This window comes from Oncorhynchus tshawytscha, linkage group LG26, assembly GCF_018296145.1.
Source record: "Oncorhynchus tshawytscha isolate Ot180627B linkage group LG26, Otsh_v2.0, whole genome shotgun sequence".
NCBI classification, from domain to species: Eukaryota; Metazoa; Chordata; class Actinopteri; order Salmoniformes; family Salmonidae; genus Oncorhynchus; species Oncorhynchus tshawytscha.
The window spans coordinates 25,368,426-25,386,605 of NC_056454.1; the positions used below are offsets into that span (position 1 = coordinate 25,368,426).

Below are 18,180 nucleotides of genomic sequence, written 5' to 3' on the forward strand. Positions count from 1 at the left end.
TTACCCTTGCCTAACGATTGCGTCTGAAGCTGGGCTTGCAGCACAGCTATCCTCGTCGTAAGGCAATCGTTCTCCTGTATATTATGAGTACAGCAACTGCAATTAGAAGGCATCTTGTTAATGTTACTACTTCGCTTCGGCTGTTGGAAGTCCTGACGAACCATGTTCAGATAAAACGTCCGGAGTGAAAAAGTTGAATGATAAAAAGTTGAGTGAGGGAAAAACAAAAAATATAAACGATAATTAAAAAGTAAAAACGGTCAAGTTGTCAGGTAGCAAAGTAAGGTTGGCAACAAAACGCACAGCAGCACGTAAACAAGTCTGCAAGTTGTGACCGGAAATCCCGTGATAGCATATAATGATAACATAAGGTTCAAGTCTACAGAGGAAACAGCAGCTGGATTTTACAGGAGAGCTAGATTCCCAGGTGTACTCGGGGCAATAGACTGTGTACACATTCCTATTCCCAAACCTGGTGGTGAGAATGGACAACTATTCTGTAATCGGAAAGGTTACTGCTCCATCAATGTGCAGGCTGTCTGTGATGACAAAGGTTAGCTCAACAACATCATAGCTGTACATAGCCCATCTGTAAATAGCCCATCCAACTACCTACGTCATCCCCATATTGTTTTTATTTACTTTTTTTACTCTTTTGCACACCTGTATTTTTATTTGCACATCATCATCTGCACATCTTTCACTCCTGTGTTAATTTTCTAACTTGTAATTACTTCGCTACTATGGCCTATTTATTGCCTTGCCTCCTTACGCCATTTGCACACACTGTATATAGACATTTTCTATTGTGTTATTGACTGTACGTTTGTTTATTCCATGTGTAACTCTGAGTTGTTGTTCGTGTCGCACTGCTTTGCTTTATCTTGGCCAGGTCGCAGTTGTAAATGAGAACTTGTTCTCAACTGGCCTATCTGGTTAAATAAAGGTCAAATTTTAATCAAATTAAAAAAATAAAAAATCATAGCTACAGTAGATGGTCAGGATCCATCCATGACAGAAGAATATTTTACAATAGTCGTCTGTGTGCAATGCTAGAAAGAGGGGCATATGAAGGCCACCTACTAGGTGACAATGGATATGCCTGTCATGGGTACCTTATAACTCCCCATTTAAACCCCCAGATACATGAACAGAGAGAATACAACACCTCTCATATCCTGGCAAGAGGTTTCATAGAGAGAGTTTTTGGAGTGTGGCAAAAGAATATTCCTGTGCCAAATGGAGGCGCTCTGCACAAAGATGGACACTACACTGACATTCATTACTGCAGTGGCAGTTCTGTATAACTTTGGCAAGAGATAAGTAGACGAGCTAACTGAGGAGGCTGAAGAGGAACTACCTGAGGAGAATGCATGTCACGTTCTGACCTTTGTTCTTTTATTATGTCTTTTTTAGTATGGTCAGGGCGTGAGTTGGGTGGGTTGTCTATGTTAGTTTTTTTATGATTTGCTATTTCTGTGTTTGGCCCGGTATGGTTCTCAATCAGAGGCAGCTGTCAATCGTTGTCCCTGATTGAGAACCATATTTAGGTAGCCTGTTTTCTATTGTGTTTCATGGGTGATTATTTTCTGTTGTCTGTCTGCACCAGCCAGAACTGTTTTCGGTTGTTTCTCTTTGTTATTTTTGTGTTCATTTTAATAGATATGGACACATATCACGCTGCACCTTGGTCCTCCTCTTCTCCTTCATACGACAGCCGTTACAGAATCACCCACCACCAAAGGACCAAGCAGCGTGGTAACAGGCAGCAGCAGCAGGACCAGCGCTATAAGGAGGAGTGGACATGGGAGGACATTCTGGACGGCAAAGGTTGCTACACATGGGAGGAGATCCTGGCTGGAAGGGAACGCCTCCCATGGGAACAGATGGAGGCAGCCAGGAGAGCGGAGGCAGCAGGTAAAGGGAGCCAGCGCTTTGAGGGAACATGACTGGCAAGGAACCCCGAGAGGCATCCCCAAACATTTCTTGGGGGAGGCACACGGGGAGTGTGGCTAAGTCAGGTAGGAGACCTGAGCCAACCCCCTGTGCTTAACGTGGAGAGACTATTTTAGCATTACAGTAATGTACTGTAAAATACGTATGACTGCATAGTATTGCATAAACATTTGTAACTCTAAGCCATCCATTTACTGCACTGCATTGAATGAGGTTGGTTATCATGCTGTACTACATTTTGTTGTACATTGTTTACAGTTCCTATGCTGAACACATACTGTGGTTGAATTCTATACAGGGTGGAAAGGCAAAGACATCATGGAGGATGAGGACACTTGTTTACAGATGTACAAGAGACTGCAATTACAAATATGGTTTTGGCCAACAATGCAATTAGGATTCGAGAGATAAGAGGGCATATCTTGAATAATGACACCGTATTTAACAAAATCAATGCTGTAAGCCTGTCGACCATACAACGCATCCTCCAACGGTACCGAGTGACGATGTAAAGTTGTTTCAAGGTGCCATTTGAGAGAAACTCTGACAGTGAAGAATATGCGACATGACTTTGTAGAGGTATGTATGCAACACTACTTCCAGTACTTCAGACATACCATATTTATTCATCTGTATATCCTTTTGTCTGTTACAGAGTATTGGAGTTCGATGCCCATGTAATTCGCCATGAATTTATTTATGTGGATGAGGTTGGCTTCAACCTCGCCAAAACCAGGCGCTGCAGAAGAAATGTAATAGGACAGAGTGCAATTACCAATGTCCCTGGACAGCGTGGGGGTAATATAACTGTGCTGCCTTCACTCAAAACGGGTTCCTCCATCACAATGCCACACTGGGTCTGTACAATATGCTCACTTTTCTGGATGTAATTTACACAATGCTTGTCCCTGATCCAGATCAGGAGCCTGCTAGATTTGTGATTTTATGGGACAATGTTAGTTTTCACCGGGCTGTTCTGGTCCAAAACTGGTTTGCCACCCATCCACAATTTGTAGTTTTGTACCTACCCCCAGATTCACCTTTTCTAAATCCCATAGAGGAATTCCTCTCAGCCTGGTGCTGGAAAGTGTATGATCGGCAACCCTGTGCCCGCATGCCGCTTCTCCAGGCAATGGAGGACGCATGTGGGGACATAGCGGTTGCCTCTGTCCAAGGTTGGATACGCCATGCTAGGAGATACTTCCCTCGATGTTTGGCAAGATAACTTATCTTGTGATGTGGATGAAGTATTGTGGCCAGAACCAGGCCGGAGAAGAGATGAAGCGTAGCTTAGCACTGGTGACTGCCCCCCCCTACAATTCTTGGACTGCCCCCCTGGGACCCCACACACACAATTGTGGACTTTACTGTGTTCTAAAGAATATACTTTTGGTTAACATATGTTTATGGTTTTGTTGTATGCTACTGTGTACAACAGTAATGTTTGACTTAATAAATAGTTTCTGTTTCTACATTACATTGGTGTTTAGTGTACTTGTTAGCCCTCTCAGCAGATTAATTTCACTGTAGAACATCGTATTGACATGTAGATATAAGCCTATGAAAGAGCTTTAGATTCAGAACAACAGTGTTTACATGGTATATCCAAAAATGTACTATTATGAAAGCAGTGTTTGCCATTTGATGCAAATGCTTCATTCTGACATGTGTTTATGGCATTTTGAATGCCGTGTTACATTTTGAAGGAGATGTGTGGCATTTTGTGTGTGCAGTTTTGGGAATTGTGTCTAGAGTTTTGAAAAGGAGACACTTTTGAAAACGTGTAAGCAGTTGGAAAAAACTGTAAATAAAAAGATTAGCATTCTTTACACTGGGCATTTGTTTCCCTAAAGTAGTTTCTGAATTTGCTCTACCTCTTTTTGTAAATTCAGGACCTCAATCTGCAGTAGATTTCTCTCTCCAGCCTCAAAACATCAATATGAGCTTGGTTCATGTCAGTTCTAGGCCAGGCAAACGCCCTATCTAGTGTTTTTGCTGAGGTGCGAGATACAGGCACTGCTGTTTCTCCATGGCACAGGGTGTCAGCTCAACTAAAGGAAAGGAGGTTATTAGTAGGCTATTTACATGCTATTTATTTTGTACAACATTTGAATTGGGGCTTATATGCCCAGCCTTGGTGCAAGTGATGTTATGCAACATGCTGTAACGGGCCTGATAACAGTCACATTGTCGTGAAGTAGCATTAATGTTTGTTTTAATGTGTATTATGGTCTGATATTTACCAGTTATTTATTCTTACTAAAAATTGGTAGGTCGAGTTGTCCGTCATCATAGGGGTTAAGGAGAAGGGCAAACTTCTCCATCTTGCATATCTTCTGGGAGAGAGGATCAATTCCCTTGGACGGCGGCCCACCTCCAGTCTGAAACAGCCCCTGCCTCTCCTCTGACGCACCCTTTCTGGATTTTGCTTAAGTTTTTCCAGCACGCCTTCATCCAATTTGGGTCCCTCTTCTCTTTAATCCATGTCGAGCCATTCAATCTGTTGCATAAAATGGCCGCGGTGTCTTCCTTCTTTTTGACAGAATATACTGGTGTAACATGTCACTAATCATAGTTTAAAAACGTTAATCATAGCTTAACTGATCCAGATTTAAAAATGAGTGGTGCAACACAGCTCTGATTAATTATCAACCTAGTTTTACAAAACCTAGATTAGCTCTAATCCTAGATTAATTTAAACCATGTTGCAACCCACCCTTGTTAGAGAAAATGTGCATATTTTCCATCGCTGTGAACATCTCACAGAGCTCTATCTTGGCTTCCTGAACTCGTTGGGAACTCCCCTTTCACCTCATGTGAATATGTTCTATCTATGACAGTGTTTTTTGTTTTAAAATCTATGAATTATTTTAGATTACTGGCTATAAATCAATCGCTGAATGAGCTACAGCCACAAAGCAACTCTCTCCTGCTGCGTTACAATGTAAGGAGTTTTTTGCGTTGTTAGTGGCTGTGAATTAGGGTTCAGCCAGGAGTTGATGAACAGTCCGAAGAGCGAATTAAATGGTAGGTAGGGACATCTCAAGTTGTGTCCGATTTCACATTCTGCTTCACATATGCAGAAGAGACATACTCCAGTGACCGCTCAATGCAAGCCATTTCGATCTACGTGTCCACAGATTGATATATATATATAAGAAAAAATGAGTCAGAACCAGAACCACACAGGTCCCCTGAACACGAGATCATGTGTTCATATGTGAAATTAATGTGGTTTCTCCATAAAGGATAGGTTTATTTTATGGTAAAGAGATGTTTCTGAACAATGCAAAATGCTGCACTGTTGACAATATGAGCAACGCAGATTAGCAGCGAAGATTAGAGCAGCACAGATTACGTTGCTGTTTGATTTGAGCAGGGCACGTCTCTCTCACAGGTTTTGTCCGGTCATGTGATGTGCCATAACCCGGTGCAACCCGGGGCAGCTTTATCGAATCCCCTCAGTGAGAGCAAGGAGTGGTGACACTGCATTGCAATTTAAATTACATGTTTTCCTCTCATAGATAGGCAGTGTTCAGGTGAATTATTTAGTCCTCGAAAAACAGTTTTTGAAGGGCCTTTTGATTTAGGCTTAGGCCTATTAGTACTGTGAGTAGTCCTGAAATGATCGAGCAGGTGCACATTGTTTAGTAGTGAGTTTACTAGCGTCATCAAACACATTGCTCAGCGCAGGCTCTGTGTGCAGTGTGTGCGTGTGTTTGTGTGTGTGAGTTAACTGCCTTGGTCACTCTAGCAAGCTCATTTCCATCGAATTTGCCTCGTCTAACTGCGCGCGCGCGTGCGTGTGTGTGTGTGTGTGTGCTCGCGTCTACATGCCTGGGTGCCTGTGTGCTTGCGTGAGTGAGTGTTTCTTTGCAGATGCTGGGTTTAGTTAAATATAAAAATACATTAGGCTACAATGCCTCCAGTCCTAGTGATGGCTCCACCTAACATAGAGACAAAATACCACGCTGAAAAATACATTTGTTTTTTCTCTATCAGAGCCAAGGCAGATAATTAGTTTAATTTTAGATGCCGTTCACATGTTTTATGTTTTGTTCTTCGCCATTGTTTCACGTGACATCAGAGATGAGCTGAATATGCGCTTTCCACCCCGACTCAAATTGATTCAGATAATCATCTCTTGGCTTCTCCAATATGCGCCCCATTAACATTAAGCAACACTCTCTCGTCTCCTTTGTAGCACTCCAAGCAATTCAAACTGACAATGATTTGGCAGCTTTAAGGATGCGGATAAATACTGTCATTTACATTCAACACGCTAACCAGAAACCTCTCTCTCTCTTTATCTCTATCGCTCTCAGACACGCACACACACATAGACACACACACACACAAGTGAGTCTGATTACCATAGAAGTTGTGTGTTTGTTTTAAAGCCATTGACCAAACACTGCAATGCTGATAAGACACCATGGACGGTGCAAGGTTACGGGACAAACACACACACAGTAGCCTATATCACTTGGCAGAATAGTCTATACACAAACCTCATGTTTCCACACCTGCCAATTAAACGTGCAGCCATGCGAATCAGACAGCCGTGGTTTCTTAGCAGTGCCGGTGTTGTCAAAGCCCATCTTTCCCCCTGCATAATACACTCCGGGTTCATACCAAATCCCTGGGGGCGAGGGGCGGGAGAGCGCACTCCAACAACACGGGGCTATGTTGTTCCCACTTGTCCTGCGGCCCTTGGTAAGGTCAACGGCATCATAAACTTTACCATGTACCAGGACATTTTAGCCCAAAACCTGATGCCTTTGCCCGGAGGCTGAAACGTAGCTTTACATTGACCATCCGGCAAGACAATAACCACCAAGCACACATCAAATTCCACAAAAAAAAATCTAGATTTTGCTATGGCTATCTCATTAAAAACATGTGGTTTGAATTGAATAGGGCAGTCCATACGTTCAGACCGAAGGATATCAAGGATCTGGAAAGTAGAATTCTGCATGAAGGAATGGTCTAAGATCCCCCCCAATGTGTTCTCCAATCTCATAAAACATTATAGAAAAAGGCTCAGTGCCGTTTTCCTCACAAGGGGAGTCGCACAAAGTACTGAAAACAGGGCTGCCAATAACTATGACACCTATCTTTTTGAGAGAAAAAAGTTTTACTTTTGAAACAACATTTATTTCTCTGAGTAATTGTATTAGCATAAAATAATATAATGTTCATATTTTCATATCATTCAATATAGCTCAGTAAGCTATTTGTATTATTACTTTTATACAGTCTTTTTTGCTCATCTTTATCAAGGGTGGCAATAATTATTGGAGGTGACTGTGCATGTCATTTAGCTGAATGCCGTATCGTACCATAGGTCTAGCTGTACATTCCTCATGATCTGTCATTCATGGCATCGAAATAATGTGGCAAATGATTTGTTGATCAACTTGCACTATACATATTTAGCACTGAGACATTTCGTGACATTTACTTTTTTTCTGCCATACTTCTCCCCAATGTCTGAACTGCATATATAGTAGCAACTGTGCTGAATATATATATAGTCAATCTTTTCCCAACCCAGATTGTAACAGGTATAAGACCTCACATTTCATGACTGCGTGGTGGAATAGTGCCATTAAATGCCTGCATGTATCTGAGTGTGTAATAGGTAGTATGCTGCTACGCCACTTCGCAACGATGGAGCTATCGTAACGATGGAGATGACGCAAACGGACCCCGCTCCCCCCAAAAGTGTTCAAGACGAACATGGCGGCAATTTAACCCAGGTCCAAGATGACTGTGGCCATTGGGAGAAAAGATCCAAGGCATTCAACCCAGATACGAACCGGAAAAAATCAACTGGGGCACAATCAAATGGCTTTTGCTTTCTCATAATTGAATCCGGGAAACTGCAGCAGTAACGGCAACAGCACTGATAAACTGGCCACAGCTGGTCTCTCTGCGCGCGAGCACCACCCCGGAGAGCAGAAGAGAGGGAGCGAGGTGCGAGGCATGCGGTTACAGAGAACGTGGTTTCCCCCCGGAGAGCCATGGAGAACCGGGATGCGGCAGCGCGAGGCTTAATCTGTGCGGGCGCGCTAATTGGATCGGAATAACACACCGACGGCGTCTGGCGCGAGAGAGGAGAGCCCAGGACCGGCGGCGGCACTGCAGCCCACCGTTACCGAGGATAAATAACCAGAGTCCATCTCCCAAAGTCAATGAGTATAGTGGCAGAGGAGCCCCCGCGGTGGAGTCGGCCAGAGCTGCGCTTTTCCTAAAATATGACCAGGGGTGCTTGGATGTGTCGGAAGCAAGATGACGGCTTAAAAATCTGGTTTGCACCCCGAGAGAACGAGAAGCCATTTACCGAGTCGGAGCGGGCCCAGAGATGGCGCCTATCGCTGGCCTCTCTTCTCTTCATCACCGTCCTGCTCTCTGATCACTTGTGGTTCTGCGCCGAGGCCAAACTGACGCGGACCCGAGACAAGCGGCAGGACAAGCGGCTCGCCTTTACGGACATGGTCGAGTACCCAAACTCCACTCACCACCATACCCCCTCCTCTGACCCCCATTCCCCCCACGGCCCCCTTGCCAGAAAGCCAGATGTAATTTTTATAGGGAATTCTACCAAACATCTGTGGCGACTGGACACCTGTCACCCGGACAGCTTGTCCAAAGACTGCTTCACTTTCACGGACGCAGAGCCCGTCTGCCTGGGCCTCTCCGGGGGCGGGGAGAGGACGCAGTCGGCGGACTTGAATCTGAGCGATTTGTATCTTTCTTTTTGTAATTCCTACTCTCTTTTGGATTTGTTTAACGGGTTTACAAGTCCGGACAATATAAACTGCAGCCTGGACGTGGCTGAGGGTGACACGCTGGGATGCAGCGAGTGTGTCCGGGTTTACCAGCGCTTTGACCGGCAAGCTCAGGAGGACTACCGGGAGTTTGAGCAGTTGGTTGAGAAATATGAGACTGATGAATACTCGGTCAGGACATGTATGGAGGAATGCAAGGTAGGATGTGAATGGCTTTCACATATCAAAGCACTATAGGTAGGCTACTGTCTTTTTAGCCTATATAGGGGGCTTAGATTGATTGGGCTTGGATTGATTCCCAGTCGTCATGGTAACCGATATCTATCACGATGTTGGAATGATTTCAAATAGTTTGCGAGAGGCATCACCCCACTTGTCCTTCCTGCAATGTATGCATGCGTGCGTGTGTATGTTTGTGCGATAACGAGCGAGCGTGGACGCGCACTTGTAGATTTTTGTGCAGGAGTTAATGTGTGATGATTGTGTCACATAGCCTACAGCAAACAGAAAGAGTGTTAGAGAGTTTGAATCTAATAGGGTATTGAGTATAACTGGCATGTATTGTGATACTTTAAAGGCTGCAGCCAAAGAATCACAAGCCTACACTAAAAAGGAAGCATCTTAATACAAAAATAGATTGTGCCCCTGATTAGGTTCTCTCCTCAGATATAATCTTTGCATCGCAAACGGTGTCAAAACCCAAGGGATTGGTTCTCCAACTAACCAGAGAGAGAGCGAGAGAGGTGCTCTCTATGGTTCTGAAAGCATCAGACCTAGATCTCGACCCCCCCATCTCTCTCTCTCTCTCTCTCTCACTCTCTCTCTCTCTCTCTCTTTCTCTCTCTCTCTCTTTCTCTCTCTCTGTGTGTGTGTTTGTGTTAGGGGGGTGTAGCCTTATAGGTCTGTAGCAAGGCCTCGGCAGTGTGGTGATGTGATCATCTGTTACCGTGTTGGAGGCTATCAGAGGAGAGGGTGTACTAGAGGGGAAGGCCTAGTGCCTAGCTCAGCCAGAGCTCAGAGGTGCTAGCATTTCAATAACATTAATAGTGTACCAGTGATTTCTGTACCTAATCCACCGGAAGGCTTTTTCATTGTAGCCGGTTTGTTGTTGTACCGATGACATATCTCTCTGGAACATAGAGCAGTACACCGCTGCCCCAGTTGGTCAACACAAGTCAACAAACGGGTCTTTCAGAGGGATGATGCACATTGTTTCACGTTGTGTTGTGAGCTCAGCATGACTGAAACTAACATGTTTTGCTATTATTGCACCAACGTGGAATATATGACACTATCGTACACACACACACACACACACACACACACACACACACACACACACACACACACACACACACACACACACACACACACACATTTAATCGCAGGTGTCACTGGCAATGTATTGTTGCCCCAAATGTTATGTGCAGTCATGGTTGTGCAGTCATGTTGCAGAAAACAGCAATGCTACACAGGTTAGAGACATTGGCTAGATTACACTTGTTATTTCTTCATTTGTTGTGCAGTAGACTGTTACGGGCTGCTCTCTCTCTCTCTCTTTCTCTCTCTCTGTCTCTCTCTCTCTCTCTCTGTGGTGGTCTCGGTCTCAGCTGTGTGTCACTGGTCCTCGGTGAGGTGTGTTCTCTGTCCATGGTGCTGAAGTATATAGAACCCCGCGAGGCCTCTGGTTAAAATCCTCCGGAAATAAGCAGCAACCATCCGTTTTCCTCCTTCAGCTGATCATACTGGAATCAGAAACTCCAATCTATAATCATTCAGTCTATGCCTAGCATTACAAGTATGCTTATCTCAGTCGGTCTAATGTCAGGATATGAGGTCAGTGTGTAAAAGCTTCATGGTCAGTGTGATTTTCTGTCAGCAGCAGTAATGGAGTTGACCTTGGCTGGTAGATCTGCTGTCCCAGATGTGCTAGGGATATGGGGGTGGAATGAGTGGGAAGAGAGAGAGGGAGAGAGAGAGAGAGAGAGAGAGAGAGAGGGAAAGAGAGAGAGAGTGTGTGTATGTGTGAGTGAATGAATGTGTTCTGTGGGTATTAGCGAATCCAAGTTTATCGTTTTAAAAGGCTAATTGATCATTAGAAATCCCTTTTGCAATTATGTTAGCACAGCTGAAAACGGTTGTTCTGATTAAATAAGCAATACAACTGGCCTTCTTTAGACTAGTTGAGTATCTGGAGCATCAGCATTTGTGGGTTCGATAACAGGTTCAAAATGGCCAGAAACAAAAACCTTTCTTCTGAAACTCGTCAGTCTATTCTTGTTCTAAGAAATGAAGGCTATTCCATGTGAGAAATTGCCAAGAAACTGAAGATCTCTTACAATGCTGTGTACTACTCCCTTCACAGAACAGTGCAAACTGTCTCTAACCAGAATAGAAAGTCATCAACAGTGAAGAGGCCTTCTAGGCAGAGTTCCTCTGTCCAGTGTCTGTGTTCTTTTGCCCATCTTAATCTTTTATTTTTATTGGCAAGTCTGAGATATGTCTTTTTCTTTGCCACTCTGCCTAGAAGGCCATCATCCCGGAGTCGCCTCTTCTCTGATGATGTTTAGACTGGTGTTTTTTGCGGGTACTATTTAATGAAGCTGCCAGTTGAAGACTTGTGAGGCGCCTGTTTCTCAAACTAGGCACTCTAATGTACTTGTCCTCTTGCTCAGTTGTGCACTGGGGCCTCCCACTCCTCTTTCTATTCTGGTTAGGGCCAGTTTGCGCTGTTCTGTGAAGGGAGTAGTACGCGGCGTTGTACGAGATCTTCCGTTTTTTTTGCAATTTCTCGCATGGAATAGCCTTCATTTCTCAGGACAAGAATAGCCTGACAAGTTTCAGGAGAAAGTTCTTTGCTGATAATGGGCTGCTGTCCACCTCTGTAGATATTCCATAAAAAATCAGCAGTTTCCAGCTACAATAGTCATTTACAACATTAACAATATCTACACTGTATTTCTGATCCATTTGATGTTATTTTAATGGACAAGAAATGTATTTCTCTTTCAAAAACAAGGGCATTTCTAAGTGACCCCAAACTTTTGAACGGCAGTGTGTTACATAACAGATACATAACATCTCCCCTCCCCTTTTTTGTCACATAATCAGTGTTGAGCGTGCTAGCTGCCGCTATACTCCCTGATAATGCAATAAGGGCCAGGCAGGCAGCAGGTACTGGGACCAGTGCAGCCTCTTACCCTCTTAGCCACATCTGAATTGCTAATGGGCTCCTGTGTTAGTGTGACCTTTAGACAAGCACAGCACTCTAAGCCTGAATCACATACTGTCACCGCCTAGAGAACCCACTCCACTAAGCTGGACAAACAGCAGAATTAGCAAAACGGATATTATCCTCTCTTTTCTTCCCCGCCCTCCTTTCTCTTTCCGAGGCCCTTTGCCCTGAGCGATATCCGGTATGGGTGAGAATAGAGGGGTTAATAGGGCAGGACAGGGGAGGGAGAGAGCTGAGGTAAGGGGTAGCTAATGTATTGTTCAATGTCCCTCCTCTAGTTGTTGAATGTAGTTTAGAGAGAATGAAAGAGAGGGAAGAGCGAGAGAGAGAAAAAGAGAGAGAGAGACAGAGAGAGAGATGTAATAGGCCTACAGGCCCTGCGTCAGGAGAGCCAATAAGAGGCGATGGTTACTCTGACCACTAATCTTCTCTCTCACACACTGGCAGCTAGTGAGTATCAGGTGTCAAAGGGCTGCTTTTGTGTTCCGCTGGGTGCTCTATGTGGCACAACAAACACACACACAATGTGTTAGTTGCTTTGTGTGTGAGTTTTACCATATTACATTCAGGCATGCTTTTTCCCCCTCTCTCTCTTTCCGTCCTGTCCATGTGTGATCTTTAAAACCTTTGATCTCTGTGTGAACCTGGCTCATCACATACCAGATAGCATCTCAGTCTGTTTGTCCGTGTCTCTGTGTGTGTGTTTTCATAATGTGCATAACAAATAGCACACACGCACGCACACACACACGCACGCACGCACACACACACACACACACATACACGCAGAGCCCAGTGATTCCTGCAGGTCCATGCCTGCCTCTCTCTTCCGGTGTAATTTAATTTGCACTTGCATAATTCTCCTCCTCTCAGATGACCATGTCTCGAGGGTTCTGTCTGTCTCAACATGCTGATCTCCTCTGAGCTCTGTCTGCCTGCCTGTGTGCGTGTGTGTGTGTGTGTGTGTGAGAGTGAGTAAGGGCAGTGTACCCACAGCGGCCAGGTTTTCTCAGAGAAGTAATCTTTGCAATCAGCAGTATCTGTCGCTACATCATCCCCTACCTCTCCCTCTCTCTCTCCCTCCACTCTCTCTCCTCTTCCCTCTGTCCTCATCTGTCGCCCTCTCAGGAAATCTGCGGGTGTTGAGCTCTTTCTTCCTGCCGGAGAGTGATAGATACTGATCTGGGTTAAGGTCTTTTTCCTTCGCTTCAATTACAGGCCTGTCCTCACAGGGCCCACTGCCTCCCTCTCCACCCCTGCTTCTGCTGCCCACCATCTCATTCACTCTTTCTCTACAATTCTCAACCTATCTCTCTCATAAGCCTTTCCTCTCTTATTCATTTCTCTCATTCCCTCCACGTGTATTGTCTTGAACTTCCATTCTGTGTGTCACTCACTTTCAGTTTCCCATTCCCTCTCTTCCACCTTTCTTTTCTTCTGTCCTTTTCTCTGGGACCGTGTCTCTATCTTTTATTTTGCCTTTGCTGAATTCATGTTATCATGTCTTTTGCCCACTTGATGAAGTTTCATAGTAAAATGAATATATTTGGAAGTAATTTCTCTTTAAATTCAGCTCTTGGAAAGAACAGGCGCGACGGCAAGGCTTATCCAGAAGGAGCGATGTTTATACTGTATGTTATGTCAGTTGTCAAGGTGATTCTGACCGTTTTCAGCTGGTAAACATGTCATTTACTACAGTTCAGATTATAATGCATTAATCTACATAATATAGAGGGAACCTCTGAATGTCACACAGTTCACTCACTGTTGGATAATATCAGTACACATATACAGCATGCCCCCTGTAATTTCCTCCCTCCCTCCCTCTCTTCCCTCCCTCCCTCTCTCTGATGGTGGCTTTGGGTAAAATTCAATTACAGTTATGTGCGTTTTCTCCCAGCAGCAGCAGCTAGCAACAGGCCTATGGAAACAGGGAAACTCCCCTCCATATGAGCTGACACTGTTTCTCCCCAGGCACTCAGATAAGGAAATGTGTCTCTTAGACAAGTGCTCTATCTCTGCCTCAACTCCCATGGAAACGCGTCTTTCCACAGACACAATGTTTCTCTCCCTCTCCACCTGCGTTCTCAGACCTAGTCCAGGAGAAACCTGTCAATATCCCGCCTCGCTTCTTGACTTTCTGTCAATATTCCAGTTTATTCCTGTTTTCTTTCCCACAGCTATAATTGACTACTGCTATGTGTGTGTGTGTGTGTGTGTTTGTGTACGTATGTACGTGTCGCACCCAGGAAGTAGCCCCATTTACCAGTCCATTCAGTCCAGCACAGAGCACAGCTTTGCAGCTAATGATATAATGGCCTGCTGTGTGAATTCTTTATTGCACCCAATCAGATCTATGACTCCACGAGTCATTAATTAGCAATAAATTATTCACATTGTTTGTGTGTTTACATTATGTGTGTGTGCTTTTTAAAATTATGTTTGTGTGAGAGGAAGGGGGTGTAAATGGTTTTGGGTGTATGTAACAGCGTCGTCCCTCATCATGGGCTTGAACCAGGGACCCACTGCACACGTCAACAACAGTCACCCACGAAGCATCGTTACCTATCGCTCCACGAAAGCTACGGCCCTTGCAGAGCATGGGAAACAACTACTTCAAGGTCTCAGAGCGAGTGAAACGCCCTTAGAGTGCGCCGCTAACTATCTAGCCATTTCACACTGGTCGCACGTAGCTGTACAGTATGTATGCTTTCTTTTGTTCGGAGAGAGTGAAAGGGAGCGAGAGAAACACATACACTTAGCTTAATGATTCCTAAACTCTCCGTTTATCTCTCTGTTTGTATTTCTGCATGCCTATTGCTCGCAGCATCCCTCTATACCCTCTCTCTCTCTCTCTCTCTCTCTCTCTGTCTCCTTCTCTCTCTCTCTCCTTTCTCTCTCTCTCTCTCTCTCTCTCTCTCTCTCTCTCTCTCAGTGCTTCAGGCTTCTCTGTAGCACAGGAGAGCCCAGTTATCAGATGAGTTCAACAGTAATGCCTGCTAGTAGCTAATTAACGACTCGGGGAGACAAAGCTTGCAGAAGGCTTCTGGAGAAACTGTACAGAGCTACCCCGTGAAATCATGGTGACCCCTGACCTGCCTGGCCATCATGATGGGAATGAAGGTGAAGTAGCACCATAACACACAGCAGGAGAGCCGAGTTACTGCAAAATTGAGGAATCACACAGTGAATATGGAAGTCGATATCAATTGTGTTCCTGGTTGATTTGCTTTTCTTACTACACAGGAAGCCTTGTTTGTTGTGTTGTATTCTCTATCATCTAAAAATATCCATACCTCAAAGCGGTGCCTGCAGTTCTACATTCTCCCCTTTATGATTTGTAGCATCACCTTCTCCCCCATGGTCCTACTGTAGTTCTTACCATTATTTTCTGTCAACCTGGCTTTTGTTGGGTTAATGCAGTGCAGTGTCATATTATAAATTACTTGGTATACAAGTGAAATCTAATAAAATGGAATTGAACTAAGCATACAGTTGAAGTCAGAAGTTTACATACACCTTAGCCAATTACATTTAAACTCAGTTTGTCACAATTCCTGACATTTAATCCTAGTAAAAATTCCCTGTTTTAGGTCAGTTATCACCACTTAATTTTAAGAATGTGAAATGTCAGAATAATAGTAGAGAGAGTGATTTATTTCAGCTTTGATTTCTTTCATCACATTCCCAGTGGGTCAGAAGTTTACATACACTCAATTAGTATTTAGTAGCATTGCCTTTAAATTGTTTAACTTGGGTAAAACGTTTCGTGTAGCCTTCCCACAATATGTTGGGTAAATTTTAGCCCATTCCTCCTGACAGAGCTGGTGTAACTGAGTCAGATTTGTAGGCCTCCTTGCTCGCACACGCTTTTTCAGTTCTGCAGGATTTAGGGCAGGGCTTTGTGATGGCCACTCCAATACCCTGACTTTGTCCTTAAAGCCATTTTGCCACAACTTTGGAAGTATGTTTGGAGTCATTGTCCATTTGGAAGACCCATTTGTGACCAAGCTTTAACTTCCTGACTGATGTCTTGAGATGTTGCTTCAATATGTCCACATAATTTTCCTGCCTCATGATGCCATCTATTTTGTGAAGTGCACCAGTCCCTTCTGCAGCAAAGCACCCCCACAACATGATGCTGCCACCCTGTTGCCACCCCTGTGCTTTGGGATGGTGTTCTTCGGCTTGCAAGCCTCCCCCTTTTTCCTCCTAACATAACGATGGTCATTATGGCCAAACAGTTCTATTTTTGTTTCATCAGACCAGAGGACATTTCTCCAAAAAGTACAATCGATTTGCACTTTTCGCACTGAAGTACGTTCATCTGTAGGAGACGGAACGTGTCTCTTTCCTGAGCGGTATGATGGCTGCATTGTTTATACTTGCGTACTGGTGTTTGTACAGATGAACGTGGTACCTTCAGGTGTTTGGAAATTGCTCACAAGAATGAACCAGACTTGTGGAGGTCTCCAATTATTTCTCTGAGGTCTTGGCTGATTTCTTTTGATTTTCCCATGATGTCAAGCAAAGAGGCTCCGAGTTTGAAGATTGGCCTTGAAATACATCCACAGGTACACCTCCAATTGACTCAAATGATGTCAATCAGATGCTCCTAAAGCCATGACATAATTTTCTGGAATTTTCCAATCTGTTTAAATGCACAGTTAACTTAGTGTTTGTGAACTTCTGACCCACTGGAATTGTGATACAGTGAATTATAAGTTAAATAATCTGTCTGTAAACAATTGTTGGGAAAGTTACTTGTGTCATGCACGAAGTGCATGTCCTAACCAACTTGCCAAAACTATAGTTTGTTGACAAGAAATTTGTGGAGTGGTTGACTCCAACTCCAACCTAAGTGTATGTAAACTTATGACTTCAACTGTATGTGAAGCTACTCACACAACCTTTGACAGAGTCTAACCAACAGAGATACTCACATTTCTTCACTCCCTTTTTCTCCCTCTGTTTTTCTCTCTCTCTGTTCCCTTCTCTCTCCCTGTCTCTCCATCTCTCTCCCTGTGTCTCTCCATCTCACAGCTGTTTGATGAGATTCTTCCATTGTTGAGTCATCTGGTGCTCACACCAGACAGCAGAAACTAGCGCAGCAAATTGACCAGTGTTACCTAGGGTTTGTTTTTTCAGTGTAACATTCCTAGTGTTGATCCCAAGTGTTAAATTAACTCTGTAAGTGTTTCATTACCACTCATTGGTGTAAAATAACCCCAGTGTTTGTGTTATATAACCAGTGTAAAACCACACCCCTCATTTTCATATTTCCCAGCATGCTCTTTTGTTGGTATATTTTACATTTTTATTGTTTGTTTTTCAATATCTTTGTTTTTGCATCTACATTGATTGATTAAGTAGCACTTTCCTTTATTAAAATGACCTAGTGTCCTCATGGGTGGAATGTTATTATTATTTTTCCTAATTAATAAACATACTTTTATTTACGCCGAAAATCCAGTGTTTCTATGTCAAACAGTATTGTTATATTTCAGTCTTCTGTGATGTATATAAAGTGTCATATTGGGATGTAAACACAAAATTGAATGCATTATATGCATTATATCTTTAACAAATCAACTTAAATTGTATTTGTCACACGCGCCGTATACAACAGGTAGACCTTACTGTGAAATGCTTACTTATAAGCCTTTAACCAACATTGCAGTTTTAAGAAAATAGAGTTAAGAAAATATTTAGTAAAAAATAACATGAGAAAATAACAATAATGAGGCTATAAAAAGTGGGTACCGAGTCAATGTGCTGGAGTACAGGTTAATCGAGGTAATTTGTACATGTAGGTAGGAATGAAGTGACTAGATAATAAACAGCGAGTAGCTGGCCCCAGTGATGTACTGGGCTGTACTCACTACCTTCTGTAGAGCCTTACGGCCAGATGCCGAGCAGTGGCCATACCAGTTGGTGATGCAACCTGTCAGAATGCTCTTGATGGTGCAGCAGTATAACTTTTTATGGATCTGGGGACCCATGCCAAATCGTTTCAGTCTCCTGAGGGGGAAAATTAGTTGTTGTGCCGTCTTCACGACTTTGATGTGTTTGGACCATTATAGTTTGCTGGTGATGTGTACACCAAGGAACTTGAAACTATCGACCCGCTCCACTACAGCACTGTCGATGTGAATGGGGGTGTGTTCGGCCCTCCTTTTCCTATAGTCCACAAAC

At 43.7% G+C, this 18,180-nt stretch overlaps 1 protein-coding gene across 1 annotated transcript in view; it reads left to right on the forward strand.

The window, feature by feature from the left end:
- The first annotated feature begins 7,630 nt into the window (after positions 1–7,630).
- Positions 7,631–18,180, forward strand: part of LOC112225028 (transmembrane protein FAM155A-like) — a 159,716-nt gene continuing 149,166 nt past the window's right edge. Inside the window, exon 1 of the mRNA XM_042306928.1 lies at positions 7,631–8,948. Within this exon, the coding sequence (XP_042162862.1) occupies positions 8,217–8,948 (732 nt within the window). The 5' untranslated portion in view covers positions 7,631–8,216. The remainder of the gene's footprint in view (positions 8,949–18,180) is intronic.